Source organism: Scleropages formosus, chromosome 6 (assembly GCF_900964775.1).
Source record: "Scleropages formosus chromosome 6, fSclFor1.1, whole genome shotgun sequence".
NCBI lineage: Eukaryota > Metazoa > Chordata > Actinopteri > Osteoglossiformes > Osteoglossidae > Scleropages > Scleropages formosus.
In genome coordinates this window covers 13,976,976-13,996,798 of record NC_041811.1, presented here as the reverse complement: position 1 = coordinate 13,996,798, position 19,823 = coordinate 13,976,976, and the positions used below count along the sequence as shown (strand labels likewise).

Sequence of the window (19,823 nt, the reverse complement as noted above, 5' to 3'; positions counted from 1 at the left end):
GGGTGGAAGCTCGCGGGGAGCAGGTAGCGGTGCGCGCGCGCGCTCGAAAGCCCCTGTGCTACGGCTCTGCGCTGCCCACGCAACGGCCCATTCCATCCGCCGGAGCCGCACTGTCCGAACCTCGCGCTATCTACTGACTCGCGCCCCTCACACACTGAGCGCGCACTCACGCTCCGGCCAGCCGTGACGTATCAGAGTCCTCTGCCGGAACCGCGATGCGCCTGCGCCACCTGCAGGAGGAGAAAGCGCAGAAAACACCTATGCGTTGGGTGACGTCTTCGACCTGAGAAAAGGAAATATTTCAAACAATCCTTCTTCTTGTTATTGTGTTTACATCGCTTAGGTGACGCTTTAATCGGAACTGCATTTCACCAGTTATACATTCGACTGTTTTCAAGGGAGAAGTGCTGGCTAAGTGCTTTATCAAGAGTACAGCAGTAAGGAGCGGGTCTCGAACCTGCAGGTTACACACAAGACCGTGTAAATCAAAGCTTTGGAGCTATTACCCATTTTCTGCAACTCAGTGGGAGTTTTCCTACAAACTGTCGTCCCTTCATTTATGAGACAAAAATTAGAGCGCAAAAGTCTATTTACACCTATTCATTTAAGAGGCCGTTTTCGCCAAAGTGACGTATCATCCGACGGTACAAGGGCGCACCTAGGGGCAGCGGCGGGGAACTACACTTTAAATACTTGTTCATTTGCATATAGAGTGTTGGGTATAGTACACAACGTCCAACCGTAGAGGGGACTCTGTGTGTTTGTAATAGGATGAATGCTCGATAAGCCCAATAAAAATATGATTAAAAAACTGAATACCCATGCTCATTATTCTAAGGAAAAAAGCTTTAAGCTAATATCAGAGTGTTGACATAGTGTACTAGGCGAATACAATTTTTAATCTTTGGCAAAGGTCCCAGAATTCCGCTTGGCTATTATGTATATCTGTGGGTAAATGATTAGCACTTACTCATTATGGGCTGAATATTCTTTCTAAAAAAAATTATTTTGCTTCATTTGTCTGCAAAGCAATGTGGACTAGGGTTAGTTTAGCAAATCCAGAATAAAACATCAGCCACTGTTAGAAGTGTTTCAACTGTAGTTCTTGTGGAGAAGGGACTTAATGATGACAATATAATGTCAATTGTTGTCCACATGGAGAAGATAGTTGCCTTTTTGCAGCCAAGTGTTGCCAACATAGGCAGCTGAGAGACGAGATGGATTTCTGGAATGGACTTCACCAGGTCCAGGTCTTTCTTAGACTGGACCCACAAGCTTTTGACTTCTTCCAGGATTCTTCAGCATATTTTTCTAATAGTGAGAACTAAGGCTATTCCTTTTATTCAAGGCAGCCTGCTCACTGCAGGAAAGGCTATCAGTTTGGACATTTCAGTGATACAAGGCAAGAATTGTTTCAAACTGGGACACATTATGAGATATTACTCTGTAACACATTTAATTTATTTAAACAATGATAGAAATGCAAAATACACTTCAAACAAGACCACATACAATATATTAAAAAATTGCATGAATACAGGTTATGAAAAAAGAAAATAAAGCCCACATTGCTTTCACATTTTCATATTTCAAAAACAAGCATCCGGTATGTTGTTCAGGAGAGGCCATGAAAACATAAATTTTAACATTAACACACTTATTTTTCCTTCCATGAATCGGAATGGAGAACCAAGACACCAAAAGTGTCTGGTGGCACAGACTGTCCAGCACAACAGGTTTAATCTGCTTTCACCAATTCTGCTTTATTAAAATCTTCATACAATAAATAAATCCATAAAATCCATCATGCATACTCTAAAATGTATATAATAAAATCTATAATTTAATAAAACCAACCAGTATCAATACTGCATGAGGGATACTTAAATAGACACTAAAGCATACCTCAAGCCTCAAATAAGAAAAGTGTTGAAAAGTAAACTTACCCAGCAATTCCATCACTCAAGAAGGGGGATCCCCTGGTGTGTTCTCAGGGTGTTCCTGTACACCTTATCTGATGTTTTTCCTGGGTGTTTTCTTTCACATCACATCTGTCCCTGTTAATACATTTTTCACTAAAACCAACAAGTACAATTAAACCAAACTATAAACAATAGAGAATAAAAGATTAACAAGCACCCACACAGACAACAAAAAATAATAAAACACCACACAGGTAGCCCTTTTTTAGGTTACTTAAAAGTGTAATACGTTTTACAAGTTGACTTAAAATGTTCGAATAAATACAGTGATAAAATAGATATTTTAAACCCTGCACCTACCAATAAAACACTTAACATATAACAAAGATCAACACAAACCCATACCAAAAACAAGGGGTTGCAGTGTTTCGTACATGTTTTAAAGACATGTGTTACTTACCCAAGGATGGAATGCCCACCAAAAGCCTGTGACAATAAAGCCAAAAGAGGTCCTTCCACCTTTTCTTGGATTCAGAGTAACCCCGTTGCTGGACATCTTTCTGCACCCTAAACGTAAGGTAGGCCCCAATTTTGTAATACACCCCAAGTCTGCCCTTGTCTGGGGTTTGGCCACTCTGATCATTAACCATGTCAAGGTGTCTACTGCCTTTTGAATGTCAAGATTCCATCCCCTCAAGACTTTGTCATATGTCAAAAGCATCTGCTGGTCGATCTTCCTGCACAGATGAGTCACCAAATGCCACACCTGTCCACAGCTGTCGACAGTCCAAAAATAAATATGCAAGGGTGGCGCATCCGCCACACTGGAGTCATGGGCAGAGAAGGTGTCTGGTCAGTTTGTAATTGTACAGGACCTCTCTGATCGGCTACTTACTTTGCAAGCAGCGCCAGCTCAAGTCTTCCATATGGTAGTCAAGCTCCTTTCTCTGAATCCCAGTCCACGTGCCCTTCTCGAATCTTAAAAGCACCTGAGGTCCTCTCCTCTTGATTAGGGCTTTGTGCTTGAGGAGGGTCCAGCCACCAGGGTCTTACTCCACTTTACAGCGCTGTCGTGATCAAGCTGGGTGTCAGCATTTGGCCCAGTGTTGAACCAGGGCTTCACCAGATGACGCATCAACAGGACCAAGCAAAGACGCACAAAGTCCTGGTGAGGGATGTTAAATTGGAGCTGCCAGACAGTTACATACCTGGGAGAGTAAGAGCCAATCCAGTTTGAGAGCTATGGGCACACTTCTCCCCTCTTGTTCCTTTAGAAGGTACATCACCTTCCTTCTCACATACTGAAACCTAACTCCCCGCCCCCCTCATTGGAACACTGGCACACAGCGAGAGGCCACTCCTGCGACTATCACGACCACTCCCGCTACTATTGCAACAACCCCCCATGACGACTACTGTCGCGGCTATCGTGGTCACTGTCGCGACTATCACGAGACTGTCGTGACTATTGCGGTCGCGACTATTGCGACCGCGAACAACTTTTTTTTTTTTAATTGAACAAATCACACACAATACCAGAACATTAATTCAGAACAACCAACCTAGCCAGGGGGAATAAAAAAAAAAAACCTTAAATTATAAAACACTCCAATAACCAAACATTAGATCAGGACCTTAAAAATATCACAATAAGAAACAGTCTTAATAGCCTTCTTATTATCACACTCCTTGATAGTGTCAATGTACTGCTTAACTTCTTTAAGAAAAACAGAAAATATAGGCTTTTTATTAGCAAATTTTGACCTGTGTATATGATATTTAGCCAAAATGATTAATGAATGATATAAGCTTGTTTCTCTGTGTGCTTATCAAAACGGAAGAACCCAAACAGTACACATTCATAATACAAAGCAAAATCCTTACACAATTTATCAGTAATAAATTTTGAGACATCTCTCCATAGCTGCTTGGTATAACGGCAGTGCCAAAAGAGGTGAGGCACCGTCTCTGGGCGAAGGCTACAAAAAGAACAGTTTACATCAATCCCATCCTTGAATTTTCTAAGAAAATGCTTGACAGGATAGAATTTGTGTATAATCCTGAAAGAGATTTCCCTAACCTTGTTAGTAAAGAAATATTTGTGAGTCAACAGCCAAACTTTCTCCCATGGGACCTCGTCAACAAAGGTGTTCCAATAAGCAATGACATAAGGTAAGGTGGCAACTTCATTCCGAAACACACACACATTTTCAGAACCGCTTGTCCCCTACGGGGTCACGGGGAACCAGAGCCTAACCCGGCAACACAGGGCGTAAGGCCGGAGGGGGAGGGGACACACCCAGGACGGGACGCCAGTCCGCCGCAAGGCACCCCAAGCGGGATTCGAACCCCAGACCCACTGGAGAGTAGGACTGTGGTCCAACCCACTGCGCCACCACACCCCCTATCCCATTCCGAAACAAAGACCGATTATTCCTGAGACACTGCGAAAAACAGATCCTTCCACATGGAGTATCAACTGGGTTCACTACAGAAACAACAGCAGGGTAAGAGACTCCTCCAAGCAGAGTCACAGAACCATTAGGAACAGCCTGCATTACCAGGCCAAACTCTTCCTTTGTGACATGAAATCCAAAACATGACATAAATTCAGTGTAACTCATGAGAACTCCTCGTGAGGTCATCAACTGGCCCACCAGAAGGATACTTACGTCAAACCAACTCCTTAAAAAGATACTCCTACCCTTATACAGGATCTCACCGTTGTTCCAAATATGGTACCGGTGTGGAGAAAAGTTGTGCTTGTAAATTAGTTTCCAAGCCAACAGCGCCTGTTTGTGAAAGGCTGACAATTTAACAGGTAACTTCTCTATGTTATAATTGCACATCAGAAGGAAGGAGAGACCGCCGAGTTGGTCAAAAAGAAATTCCAGATGGAGGCATCATGTCTCAGAAATTGTCTCATCCAGTTAATTCTAAGAGTCATATTCAAACTAGCAAAGTCCAAGAAATCAAGGCCACCATTCTTATATGAGTTGACAACTACAGACTTCCGGATATAGTGGACACGACTTCTCCATAAGAAATCGAAGAGCATCTGGTCTATTGTTTCAGCAGTTTTGCTGTCTAAATGTACCGAAGAGGCAACATTAACGAGCCTAGAAATACCTCTGCTTTGGACAGAAGGACCCGCCCTTTTAAAGACAAGTCCCTCTGCAACCAAAGATTGAATCGCAATCAACTGTCGCGATTATCACGGCCACTGTCGCGACTATTTGCGATTGCGATAGTCGCGACAGCGGTTGCGATGCTCGCAACAGTTGATCGAGATAGTCCAACGCACGCGCGCTTGCTCACTTTGAAGTTGCTCCCGCGCAAATGAAAAGAAAAAAAAAAACTCGCAGAAGGTAGTGACAAAAATATGAGGAATAACCTTGATATTTAACACAAGCTAAATACATCACTACATGGCAGCGTTTCATCTAATTTTTTCCTCATAGAAATGAAGCTGTGATAAACCTTAGACTAGGAGGAGAAGGCGCGATAGAGAACATCTTTTATAAGGCTTCTCCACACTGAAAGGGGTAGGGTACACCTGTGCAACGTAGAGCAATGTGGGGAAAATGTCACCTTTCAAAGCAAGGGTTTTTCCTACCAAGGAGAGGAACCTGGTCTTCCAAAATCTCATCTTCCATTGAGTCTTTACCAAATGTTCTTCCCAATTGGCCCTGGCAGCACCTTCCGAATACAATCTCTTCATGATTACACAGTCATACAACAGCACATACAGATACACACTTTGTGGCAAAGGATGATGGGAAAGTTCCCCTCATTCCCGCTACTGTCTATTAAATATTATAAATAATAAATCGCTCATTTTCAACAACAGTTTGCATCCATCCAGTCAGCTTTCAATAACCGCTTGTCCTGATCTGGGTCGCGGTGAACCGGAGCCAATCCCGGAAACATTGATTGCGCACAAGGCTGAGGAGGGGGACACCCTGGACGGGACGCCAGTCCATCGTAGCGAAGGCAATCAGAAACACTCGCTCTCATTAAGGACAATTTGGAGCCACAGTTCACCTGAACTCTGAGCAATGAACAAACGTACTTTCTCTCGCTCCACCCAGCGCTGCGCTGCCTACTATAAATCATATAATTTAACTTCGTATTTTATGAACGACATTACTCTATATAAATGTTCACTTCTGCGCGCCGCTTTGTACTTTTTCGGGCTACCCGTGCGGTGTCTCTTTTTGTGATTTATGTATTCAGTCCAGTTTTCTTTAGTATTAGTCTATTATTGCATGTGGGTTTTTACTTCACTTTTACTGTTTTAACGTGTGTAAGTTTTTTTTGTTGCGATGTCGTGCCGACTGTGTGCATTTTGTAAGGTGTCCTATAGACGGCAGCACGGTAGCGTAGCGAGTAGCGCTGTAATGTCGCATCACTGGGTGCGCGAGAGGACGTGGGTTCGACGCCCCTCAGCCCAGGTTGAGTTTGCGTGTGTCACCGTGGGTTTCCTCGCGCAGTCCAAAAACTCGTATTTCAAGTGCATTGGGGACTCTAAATTGCCTTAAAGTAGGTGTGTGATGGTGTTTGGATGAGTCACTTTTAAGTGGTGTTACACATGATTTATTTATTTAGCAGCCGCTTCTCCAATAATGCGACTTCCAATGAACTCTATGTAGTGTTATCAGCCCACACACTAGTCATCAGGTGACTTACACGGCATCACTCACATACACGCGTAACACTCGTGGCACCTTGAGCGAAAACGTCTGTTAAATGAAACTGAGCGGTGACGTGCTGTAAGAAAACATTCGCAAAGAGAAAAGAAACCTGAAGCGCAGAACCCCGCAAGCGATAGAAGGACCGCCTTCCTTAGACTCGCGTGAGTTTCCCGCTTTTAAAGCCTCGGGCTACGGGTTTAAATATTTTAAATCTGCCATCATCAAGGTTTCATTTAAGCCAGTTTATGCATAAAGAATAGATTTACATTTATTAATTTAGCTGACGCTTTTTTACAAAGCAATTTATAATTTTAAGATACTTACACATATTTACCAATTAGGGCTGGGTAATTTTAATGGAACAATGTAGGGTAAGTGCCTTGCTCAAGGGTGCTACAGCTGGAGGTGGATTTCAAACCGGCGACCTTTGGGTATACAATAATGCAGTAGCTCTGACCACCTCACTACCAGCTGCCCCTTGTACTGTATTTCATACATACAAAGAAGCACACGTATTTGAAATATTAAAAGTGAACATTTATAATATCGTTTATAAATAGTAAGTTAAACATGTTTTATAGTACGGTGGCGCAAGAGAAAGTAGGTTTGATCATTGCTCAGGGTTCCGGTGCTCCATTCATTGAGTTTATGGGTTTGAATTTCTAGATTATGAGGCGTTACTATGTTCCCTCGCGTTTCAGCCACTGGGTCAGAAAATGCCCGTATGTGAACCACGTGACCGTTGTCTCCGTACGGAGACTCGGGGTTGGAGCGCAGTTTTTGAATCGTTGCGGGACTCTCACATACAAGTCTGAATTACATCTGATACAAGTAAGTATTATTTATATATTGTTACGGCGGAAACTTTACCCGCTGGTTTTTTATTATTGATTTGGTGTTTTATCTTTACAGTTATTCATTTAGCAGACGCTTTTTTCCCCGGCCAGTTGTTCTTGCACCTCGGTGGACAACACATGGAGAAATTTGGATGCAGACACGAGATTCTAGTACAGTCCATTTGTCTCGTGCCACCACCATATAAACCACACGAGCAGCTGCATATCATTATTAAACAAATTATTAAAAATTATTTAACATGGCACACCTCATCATGCACTTAGGAGATCAGGGAGGGGAGAGGTAGGTCCAAAAGAGGAGAGATTCAGTAGTTCTGAGGGGGGGGGGCTTATTCCACAACCTCACAAAGCCAGAACCAAAAGCCTTTGTGCTCTTGATTTTGGAACTCTTGTGTGTGGGACCACCAAGCGGGTTAAGGTGGAGGAGCATCACAGTCTCGTTGGGGTGTAGCAAGTTTTTATTTACATAACAAACAGTTACATCATGCTAAATCCCCACTATCCATTGCATTATCTTAGTTTTTAACCTCAAATGTTTTCCACTAAATTTGGGCTTTCTAGTTTGATGTATAACACATTCATCCAAGGTGACATAATACATAGTGCTAGATACACAAAACTCCCTACGGTTATTCACCTATTTATACTGCAGGGCAATGTAAAGTGTATACACTATGAGCAGTGCAGAGCCTGCAATCCATCTGAAATACATGTCTTTGTACTGTGGCTTTAAACTTTCTCAAACTGGGAGAAAATGCAAACTCCACGCAGACTGAACAGGGATAAACCCACGCGCAATCATGCTGTTTAGGTGATGTGAGACAGCGGCACCGTGCCGTCCATTTTCCCATGTAGTTGGGAATTTTTGCATATATAATTATCAGTTTCCACTTATAAGTATAAGAGTATCATAAGCCTACTATTCAGGACTCACTACCTTTAACCCGTTTCTTAGTGGAGCTGGTGACGATGGTGTCCCCAGGCTGCTAGGTGTAAACATTTGTGTTGATCAAAATAATTTAGCAAAAAATTAAATAGAAATCCTGATAATGAATGAATGCAACAGGCCTCTCCTCTCTGGAAACACCACACAACAGCTCAGTAGTGAGACCTTCAAAGTATGGAGGTGAAATGGAAGAAATAGAGCTTCTATTGTATGACTATGCTTGCAGGTGGTCCATCATGTCGAGCAAGTTCCAGAAAAGAAGAACGTGTGATTCCTCTATGGACGTTGATGATCCCAAAGGCAAAAACACAGAGGTTAGTATCCTACCTTCTATTTCACATGCAACTCATGAAGTTTGAATCTGTTTTTTCTTCCTGAAGAATTACATTGTAGAATCAGAGAGCTGAGAATGAGCCTTGAATTTGGCCACAAGCAGCTGGACAACCTGCAGTAAGACAGTAACAAAAATTTTTAGGTGGTTTTAGATTTGGTTTACTCTGTATATAATAAGTGCATTACTACACTGTTACATATCTCAGGTTTCTAGCAACTATATACCCTTTTTATGGAAAGATTGAGAACAAAAGCATTTTTAACATTATTGGCCTTTCATTACTGGTGAACCATTGAAAATGAAGAGCTTCAGGAATACCACAGGGACACAAATGATGTGTGCACAGCCCTCTACCATCTTCAATTCAACTCAATAATTCCATTTTAATGTGATTAAAATTGTAAGATGCATTCAGTGGTGAAGTCTTGTTTTTAATATCTTTATTGTTATGAAGTTTGACCCGTAACAGTGTAGACATTAAGCAACGATGCTGAGTTATATAGGCAAAAATTGAAACCAGTTCACAGAATGTGCTTGAGTTTTTCAGCATGTTCAAACTGACTGGGAAAAGAGGGAGAAATGGACTGTACAAACTTTGTACAAACCACACACACACATTTTCTGAACCGCTTGTCCCATACGGGGTCGCGGGGAACTGGAGCCTAACCCGGCAACACAGGGCGTAAGGCCGGGGGGGACACACACACGCAGGATGAGACGCCAGTCCGTCGCAAGGCACCCCAAGTGGGACTCAAACCCCAGACTCACTGGAGAGCAGGACCCGGTCCAACCCACTGCACCACCGCGCCCCCCCCTTGTACAAACCAACAAAGATTTAAAAAAAAAAAAAGAAAAGACTTCAGTCTAGAATTCAAAATGGAGGAGGGGTGTATCCCCGTAACTTTGCTGTTGTTGAGAGACAGATTTCGGACCTGTCACCACTCTGTCAGATGGCAAAACTCCTCCCTGTACTCTGCCTCATCATTGTTGGTGGTTGGGGCCTATGATGGTGGTGCCATCAGCAAATCTAATGATGGAATTGAAGCTGTGTCTGGTCTGGTCTGGTCTGGTCTGGTCATATGTCAACAGGGTCTACTGTGGTCTTCATTTGAGAGACACTAGCTCTACTCTAGGTTTTTTGTGCATCTTTTCTGCATCTTCTCTGTGAAGTGATGCAGTTACAGAGCTGCTCAAGAAACAGTTGAGCATCCAAATGTCCAATTACTTTTAGCTGATTAAAATAGGGGGACTATGGATGAAAAGGACTCTACCCCCATGCAGATACTCTCAAATTAAAACTGGCAGTCTGCACTTTCTGTGTAGTTGTCTAATTTCTGATCAAATGTGCTGGAGTACAGAGCCAAGCAAACAAAAATTGTCACTGTATAAATACTTACTCGCTGCACTGTTTTCTGTGCATAGTGTGCTTCCATCAGTTTTATTTATATGATGCTTTTGTATTTATGTATATTTATTATTTCAGCACATCTGTTATGTTTATTGCTCTGGTACTTATGAGTTTGTAATTCAAGTTTATATACATGAGCAATTTGTTTCATCAGTTTTCTGCACAGCAAGCACTTGATAAAATGGCTGCATGGCTTGACGGCGATGGATCTGAGACTGAAGTAGAGACTGACAGTGATGAAGGTGATGATGAGCATAACGTGTTTGTGGAGAGTGATGCATCTGATGGTTCCGACCCTGAATCTGAACAAGACACTAACACCAAGAGCATGATGTCCTGTTATGATGATGACAACAACGATGATGAAGGTAATGAAGTAGGTGCTAGAGGAAGACAAGTCCAAACCACAAATGATGAGACATCTTCCTACATTAGCAATAATGGACTTGTGTGGTTATCAGCTGATCCTCCTCGAAGGAAGACCAGACCTTGTAATATTCGTCACACCAAAGAAGGACCTTGTGGTAAGGCAAAACTGGTGGAGAGTGAAATGGATGCATTCTTGTGTTTCATTGATCATGAGATCCTCAGTACGGTGATTGAAAACACTAACAAGTATGGGAGAAAATATATGGTGTCCAAAGGAAGAGATCCAAGTGCATGGATACCAGTTGATGAAGTTGAAATGAAAGCTGTGATAGGAGTCTTGTATCTGCTTGGTGTGTATCGCTCGAAACACGAGTCTCTGAGATCTCTGTGGTCCAGTGGTCACAGTGGTAGACCAGTCTTCAATGCTGCCTTTAGCATCAACAGGTTTGAGCAGATTTTGGCATTTATGAGATTTGATGGCCATGAAACATGTGAGATCAGAAAAGCCAAGGACAAATTTGCTCCATTTCAATCCGTCTGGAATGCATTCATCGAAAATTGCAGGAAAAACTACATGGTTGGTGCATATGTGACCATTGATGAACAGCTCATCCCATTTAGAGGACGCTGTAGCTTTCGGCAGTATATGCCCAATAAACCTGACAAATCTGGCATGAAACTCTTTCTGATGTGTGATGTTGCAACGGCCTACACTTTCAACGGTCTACCGTATGTTGGCTGTGAAGGCAATCGGCAAAACATTGGACTGGCAGACAGTGTAGTGAAGAAATTGGTAGAGCCAGTACACCACTCTGGCATAAATGTCACCACTGACAGTTGGTTTACAAGTGCGGAACTTGCAGCTGATTTGCTTTGTAAAAAAATTACATTGTTGGGAACAATTCACCAGCGCAAACCAGAAGTTCCTCGTGAGTTTCTTCCCTGTAAGAGCAGAGCTGTAGGGTCAAGTCTGTTTGGTTTTTGCCAGAAGCTGGCCATGGTGTCTTATGTTCCAAAGAAAAACAAGGTGACTCTTCTTTTATCCAGCATGCATGACAAGGAGGAGGTTGACCAGGTTTCTGGAAAGCCCATGATGATCATAGACTACAATGAAACAAAGGGTGCTGTAGACCGTGTAGACCAACTGTGCCACAACTACAGTGTACAGAAGAGAACAAAGCGTTGGCCTTTAGCTTATTTCTACCATTGCCTCAACATTGCTAGTATAAATGCAGAAGTTATTTTCATGGCGAAGTTTCCAGGTTGGGAAGCTAAGCATCCTCACAGACGTCGCATTTTCCTTAAGAACCTTGGCCTTCAGCTGCTGAAACCATGGCTGGAGAGAAGGGTCCAGGTGGCAAAACTTCCAAGAGCAACCCATGATGCACTGAAAGTTTGTGGTGTTGTGAGAGAGAAGCCTGCAGAAGAAAAAGCTGTCAAAAAGCGCAGAAGATGTCACATTTGCCCATCATCGCATGACCGCAAAACAATAGACCGTTGCAGTGTGTGCCGAGAACCGTGCTGCTGTGACCATAAGAACGTCACTGTTGTTTGTGACTATTGTGTTGACTAACAAAATATTAGTGTAAAATTACACTGAACCGTATCATGCTGATAACCACAGAATAACCATTTGTTTGCATTTAAGTGTTCTGTGTGATCAAAGTACTAAACTATTGGAAAGTACACATATCGAGAGAGTTAAAGTAGTCAAAGCCCAAAGTGAAGAAGTTGTCAAAATATTTTGATAGTTTTACACTCTCATGGCAGTTTGTAGCTCATTTTGTGTTAGATTAGTGCAGGGGGTGTTGAAACCCCAAGGTCTGTAATATTGTGTCCTGAAACTTCCATACATTTAAGGGAACGATCCCTTCTCGCTATGAGTTGTATCTGTACTTTTCCGATTTTACAAGCAAAGCCTGCAAGTTTCTTCTATTCATGTGATGCAGTATTTTCAATGGAATATTAATCTTTTGTGTCTTTCCTTAGTAATTTTCAGCAAGTCTATCAGAAAATATCTGGCAAATTGTCTAGCATCCTCATCAGCTGGTTCAGGTGTAGAAGAAATTATGTTTATCACACATAATTTGGCACTCTAAATCCAGCATATTCTCTTTCATTACCTTGTTCTCATTCATTATTTTCTCCTTTTTACCTGATTCACTGTACATTATAAACTTTGAGAATTTCCAGAATAATTATAGGACAGGCGGGAAAAGCTTTAGCAGCTGATTAAGGAAAAATGCAGTGATAATGGTGGATTGATTGTATGTAAATGGACTGTTATTTTGTGCCAAGGATGCAGTCCCATGGTTGCTTTGTGTTTCTCTTGGTGACTCGCTGATTGTGTCCAAATGTGATCCTGTAATGTAGATTTTTAAAAAAAAAAAAAAAAAAAATCATTGCTATTACTGTTTTCTTTTACCTCTTCATGGTTTACTGTTTCAGTGTGGTTTTCTGCAATGGGTTGGTTTGGGGTGGGGCAACAAGGTGTGTGTTGGTTTCCTGTACACTCATGTGACACCTCAAAACTGTTGTTTGTTGATAAATTACACAATACTGCATTTGCATGTATTTATAAGCTCTTTTTTGTTGCATCAGCAGTAGCACTGGGTCACTGTGACATACAAAGTCAAGAACGTAAAATAATCTTGGAAACAGCTCCAAAGAAAATTCATTACTAAGATCCTGCATATATTAAAAGAAATATGTGTGTAGATCACACATGAAAAATACTAAAAATAAAGTCAAAAAGAGTAAAAGAATAACTGACACATTGAAAGATTACAGTGGAATTATGAACAGATTGATTTTCATCTGTTGTGGTAATATTCCTTTTATTTGTAGTGACCAATTTATTTAGTTCTGTATTTTTTTTAACCATTCTATTCAGTTTGATCCATTTTTATCTTAGTGTAGTTTCCTTTTTTGTTTCAAATTCCATTGTGTCCACCTGTGTGTCACTTTCTTGTTATTTTTCATTGAGTTTGACGTCATTTAATGATATCAAAAGTGTCATTGTGATTTCAGATGTAATTTCTTTTGCAACATACAGGTACGCTGACAAAGGCTACCCACCAAAATTTGTCTGTCCTGAAAAATAAAGCTTTTCCGTAAGCTCAGCTGTGCTCCCCCATCTTTGCTCTAAATAATCCTTCAGGGTGAAATAATGGACACTGAAATTGATTATTTTTAATGTTCTGTATACCATTTGGACATTCCTTTAAAATCCCAGAAATACAAAAGTATAAAACACAGTACTGATATTCGTGTGAAACGTTCATTTGATTTACAAGAATTTGACTTTACAAGGAGTTTCTTTTCATACTCCTACTTTGCCTAATGAGGGATTTGCATTTATGAGGACTGTATTGGGTTTCACAAGTCTCAACATTTAAGCAGCGCAAGACACTTACAATTATTTTTTTAATGCTTTTCTAAAGCAGGTAACTGATTAATATTTATCCGGGGTGACTTTCAGTGTTAAAGATGGAGTGCACCAAACTTCCTACAGCCATTTACGCATTTCTGTACACACACACACTTCCTGTAACTGAGTGATCGATTTACCTGAAACACATCTCTGGGATGAAACCCCCATGAACACAGGGAGAATGTGCAATCTTCACACTTGCAGAGCATGGATCAAACCTTGGTCCAGTCACACAGCCCAGATGCTGTGACGTACCTTGTCAAATTTTTCAGTGAGTGTGAATTAATTTCCATTTGTTCATATGTTTAGTACTCTGTTTTCTTTTTGAATTGAGGTTGAATTAACACATTATTCCAAAAAGCTGATGTTCAAATTTTTATACAGTAGATCTTTAGTGCTTATTATACTTTATGCTTTCAAAATCTGTTAAGCTGTCCAGTCCATAAAGTTATTTAAATCTGAGAAACCTTGATTTGTCTTTTAGAATAAAAGACAAATTCTTTGGAATATGTCAGCTGAGTTTTAAATGTAAAGCCCTTTACATTAAAAGTCTTTGGATGTGTTCAGCGACACATTTCATCCAATAAATCACATTCACATTTCTTCATTTAGCTGATGCTTTTCTCCAAAGTGACTTACATTGTTAATCTACCTACAATTATTCGCCCATTTATACAACTGGACACTTTTCGTGAAACAACTTTGGATAAGTATGTTGCATAAGGGTACTACATATCCTACCAGCTGTGCCTTTTGTTGGAAACTGAACAGTGGAGTGAATTGTCTCTCAGTGGAATGTCTCCCTCATGCAAGCGCTTACATGTTCAGAGTCCCCTGGGAAAGGTGTTTATGAACTCCATGGAGTTGGTCCCCTATGAACAACACAAAAAAACATGTATCACTAGCACTGTTTTGTGATGTGAAAACAGAATGTGTCATTTTTGTTTATAAAATATCTACAATTCCTTTTTCCAAGCCATGAGGTCACCCACCCCTCGTACATGGTGGTAGACACCGTGATCTGGGCGCATTCCTTAGTGCTGTGTTTGTACTGTATTGTACCATATAAGGTATTGTTGTTGTATCAATTTTGCTTTCTGAGGTTTAAATGATTACTTGAAATGTGTCATCACCCAGCTCCATGAAGCTGGCCCTCACAACACAAACAAAAAAAAGCATGATTCTTAGTGATGTGTTTGTGCTGTTTTGCGCTGTACAAAGCACTAGTCTATGTTTTAATTTGGAAGATACTCATTTTTAGCTGAGGGCATAGATTTATATTAAACACATTGTTTAATGTAAAATAATGGAAGACATGGGTACATGTAATTATTGTCTATAAAACCCAGTAGGCTGCATAACTTCTCACTAGTTCAACTGCATGTTTTTTATGGGTGTGTTGTGGTCTATGGTCATTGTAAAACCAGTGCAGATCATTTAATGGTATTGCTTCCACCTGGTTGAAACTATGACTTAAACAAGCAACATTGCACCTGAATGCAAGTTGTTAGTTGTTGACTGTGGTTTAAAATATTTTCCCTAAGATTGCTCCTTATGCCACACAACTTCCTTATCTACCATACAGGATAGTGATAATAGTTCCATTCTTTAAAACTTTCAATTTCACTGCAAGTTCTGTTAGAGTGGAGGCAGAATTCAAAAACCTGAAACACTTTGTGGCAACCTTACCCACGACAGTAAACAAGTCCTTTGCCCCCCAGTTTAAATTCAAAGAAGGACGCATGAGAAAATCAGTAGCACACCTACTATCAAAGCAGACAAAACAAGTTTGTTTACGCACCAAATGACAGGGTTGTAGAAAATTGGAGAGGACTTGCTCTTCAACCCAGAAAAAACATACTAATCCGCTTGCACAGTGACTGAAGACAGACCCATCAGTTGTGGTGACAAAAGCAAAACTAGGTGTGATAAGGAATGACAGGGGTACAACCCGTAAAAGTGTGTGGAGATAGTGGATGTCGTAAATACTTGTGCTTTTCCTGCATTTTATCAGTGCCTTTGTAGTGCTTTCTGTGATTGTACATTTTACAGCTGCTAAGTAAGTGAAGATGCCAGCTAAGTTTAAAACTTGTGAAAACCACGGTGTAGCACGCCGAGGCCGCCCGGGGAGGGGGCGGAGACGGGGGCAAAGCAGCCACAGTTGGGGTTGATTTCATCCCCTATTTCTTCCCCGGTGCCCAGCAGTAGGGCAAAGAGACCGAGGAGGAGAACCAGACAGAGGCGACTGCAAACCCAAACCCTGAGACGACACCCGCGTCCCGACCGACCCGACTCTCCCAGCACGAAACCTCTCCCTACCTGTTACCTGCTCCCCCTTTCCTGTCTCCTTCCTTCTCCGCTGTCTAAGGCAAATAAAAGCCCACAGCAACGGGCGACTGCATCTCCTCCTGTTTCCTGCCTCGTCTCTTACACACGGTTAAAAACAGTGTGCAAAGAAACATTTATGTCCTCAGAGCTGAAATACAACCTGATATATGTGTGTGTGTTAGAGCTGAGTGCAATGTCCATATTCTGTTTTAATTTCAAATGTGCAGCTCCCACCAAAACTGCAAAATGTAAAAGTTCTTCAAAGTCATGCTCACGCTACCCTGGAGTTTTACACAATATTGTGTTTGTAGGCAAGAGGACTGTCACAACTTCAAGAAGCGATTAAAAACACATGATTAGTTCAGTGAGATGTCCAGATGTTTTTTAGGGATCCAGAATATAGAAAATGCAGTCACTAACTGTGTTGTTTTATGTAGCACCACGATGGTCTTGGGGGAACATTGTTTCATTTCACCATTAATTCATTTAGCTGACACTTTTCTCCAAAGTGACTTACAATGTTAATGTTATAATTCTTTACCCATTTTATACAGCCGGGTAATTTTACGGGAGCAATTCAGAGTAAGTAGAGTAATGCAGCTGGAGGTGAGGCTCAAACCTACAACCTTTCCAAAAGCAGTTGTTCTAACCACCACAGTACCAGCTGCCCCTACTGCATACTTCCTTACTACATAGTCTTTATATATATACAACGACGTAATATTTTACATACATAATGCTTTACTATACACACTTGCAATACGGGCGTGGCGAGCGCGCGCTTTCGCGCGACTGATTCGCAGCCAGATTAAAGACGGAGGGAAATCAACCATGAGGTGGGGGCAGGGGTCACATGTCCCGTTCATCGCGTTGACGCTTAGAATCTGCATTTATTTAAAAAAAAAAAAAATTGTACGAAGGTTATCAGGATTCATTTGTCCTGCGTTTTTTTGCACCTGCCTGCATCAAGTGGAAAGTAAGAAACTAAGTTTACATTTTAATTTACATTTTCATTTATTAATTTAGCAGACGCTTTTGTTTTGTCCAAGCCAAGGCGACGTACATCTCAGCAAAAGTAGAAATTATGCATTAAGGTTTACTTAAGAGTCACATGTCTGCAGCTATGTCTCTTTCTTTTAATGTAATGTAATGCTCAGATTGTATTTTTGATGACGTGTACGTCGCTTTGGAGAAAAGCGTAACTGAATAAACGTAAATGTAAAATTTTGTTTTTTAGAGATGTTTCTGCAGCAAAGCACATACGCGTTGTAATAAGTGGCTAAAAACAATAACATAACATCAGAAAAAAAGATCGAGGACGACAGGGGTGTGCGGAATGAGAATGTGTGAAAAAAAGAGCTCCAAAATAACCAATAACTGAGTTAAAGACAGAGCTGCAGGTAAACTATGAAGGCAACTTGCACTCGATTATCGATACGGATTGTGTAACTTGTTTGCACGGTGTCAACTGAGTGCAAATGGAAGTGAGTTGCAGTAATTATGTATTAAGCCCTCGTCTCATCATTTAAAAAACGAATTGCAGTCAGTCATTCGCAGACAAGTCGCGTTTTGTTTTGTTTTCTTCGTGTGTTATAGTGCATTTGGATCAATGGACTGGCACTTGTACTAATCTTCCAATCTGAGCTCAATCGGAGAGAACTGAGGAGCTCGTCGTGCCCAGGAGTGCACGAAATTCATATTCATACTCATACTGTCCGCAGTGATTCTTATGAGGTGACCAACAAGGCGGCGGAGACCAGTCAGTGTCCTACTGAGGGGACTAATTATGTTTTACTGTGTTTTACCGTTTTCCTGAGAAACAATGTGGGCTTAACTGCATGCCTCAGGTTGTATTTTACCTATCTTGAGAAATTAAAATGGATATATATAAGCCACTTTTCCACTAGAGTTCGTTTTTGAAAATGTATTTCTCTTTAATTTACAACACGGAGTAGCGTCTTTGGGCGTAGACAGTGCCGTAACTAAGAGTTCTAGTGTTTCACTGCTCAGGACCACTACTAACTAACTAACTGACGAACTGGGCTGGGAGTGACAGTGAGTCCCGCTCCGCCATGCAGGTGTCTCACTTAATCTGTATACTTGGACATACTTTTTTTTTTTTTTTTTTTTTTTAATTTACATTTTTTTAAATATAATTAATATGCTTTGTTGCGTCGAGCGTGTGCGTTTTGCAGGGTGTTTGAACGAGGTGTGACGTGGTGTGAGGAAACTCGGAATAGGAAAGGAAATCCTGGGAGCGAGAGAAGAAGGAAACGCTCAGTCTTCCGTCTTCTTTTCCCGCATCTGCTGAGGTGAGTCTCCCTTTTAACTGCTCTCATGGGTCGCACTGCCTCGGGCTATATGGGTTAAATTTAAATGCGTTTGAAATTTCCCGCAGTGCCACGTTCATTTTTCTTGCCTTTAAAAGTCCGTTTAAAAGGTTTCTTTCTATGAAGCGCTATGGAGGGCACAACTGAGCACTTTTTTAAACGTTCTTACGAGTCACATTATGATTATGTGACGTACGTACAATATATGTAAAGTTATATATATAAAATATTTCTTTATACATACATAAATATATATTTATTATAATATGTGTGTGTATATTTGGTTGTTGATATCCCTCCATTCGAATACTACTTACGATCTGAAAGGAAACATGCGTGAACTTTAGTTGTAGAAACTAAAAGGCGGGGTTTTTTTTTTTTTTTTTTTACATTTTAGGAAATATTATAAGATGTTAACATTTACTCACAGTAACATTGATCTCCTCACATTTTTATACTGGATCAAAAATGCCCGTGTGTTTTCTCCCATGGGACCACGTGGCTCTGCACAGCCACACAGTCAGTGTCTCGTTGCAAGAAGCGCTTCGCATAAAGAAGACAAAATTACACCTGATACTGATAATTGATACTCACATGCTTCTCCGCGGAAACTTTATCGCAGATATTTTTTCCTCGCGGAATTGGCGTTTTTCCCATTTGCGCAACACAGCGTCCCGCCATGCCAAACCCACTTTTTCTTGAAATATTACATACTGTTCTGTGTTCATGGCATCATCTACATTTTCACCTCAGGAAATATTTTCCCATCGAATCTGCACTTTTTGTTTGCGTAACACTGGGTATCTATTTTGATGTATAAGCAGATGACAAACGTACCGGTACCGCACAGAATTTGCAATCACAAACTTATATGATACTTTACATATTATTGGTGGTATTTTCTGCATTTTTACCTGGAAATATTTTGCATTTGTTAATTTGGCAAATGCTTTTCTCCAACTCCACTTACAATGATTATTATGTAGTGTTTAGCTGGCACCTTCGCCCAAGGTGACTTACAATGCTAGATACACTGTCTTTCACTCATGTGCACCATAGAGCAGTGTAACCCACACCCAGACATTCACACAGTACAGGCAATTTTAGCCACGTTGCACTGTGGGATGAAAGCAGCGTGAGCACATCCGAGAGCTGAGAATGAGCCTACAGGTAGCTGGACAAGCTGCAGACAGACAGTACCA

The 19,823-nt window shown here is 41.1% G+C and overlaps 1 protein-coding gene across 1 annotated transcript; it reads left to right on the top strand.

The window, feature by feature from the left end:
* The first annotated feature begins 6,723 nt into the window (after positions 1-6,723).
* LOC108929876 (piggyBac transposable element-derived protein 4-like) lies at positions 6,724-12,103 on the top strand. Its single transcript, XM_018744708.2, has 4 exons — positions 6,724-6,777; positions 7,318-7,447; positions 8,646-8,733; positions 10,316-12,103. Exons 3-4 carry the CDS (start codon positions 8,656-8,658, stop codon positions 12,101-12,103), a joined length of 1,866 nt encoding a protein of 621 aa, XP_018600224.2. The 5' UTR covers positions 6,724-6,777; positions 7,318-7,447; positions 8,646-8,655.
* Positions 12,104-19,823: the final 7,720 nt, after the last annotated feature.

Excerpts from the sequence above, each read along its gene's own strand:
- LOC108929876 (XM_018744708.2), top strand. The coding sequence starts at position 8,656 with ATGTCGAGCAAGTTCCAGAAAAGAAGAACGTGTGATTCCTCTATGGAC. Across the intron at positions 8,734-10,315 it reads CCAAAGGCAAAAACACAGAG|TTTTCTGCACAGCAAGCACT; the intron begins GTTAGTATCCTA and ends TTGTTTCATCAG.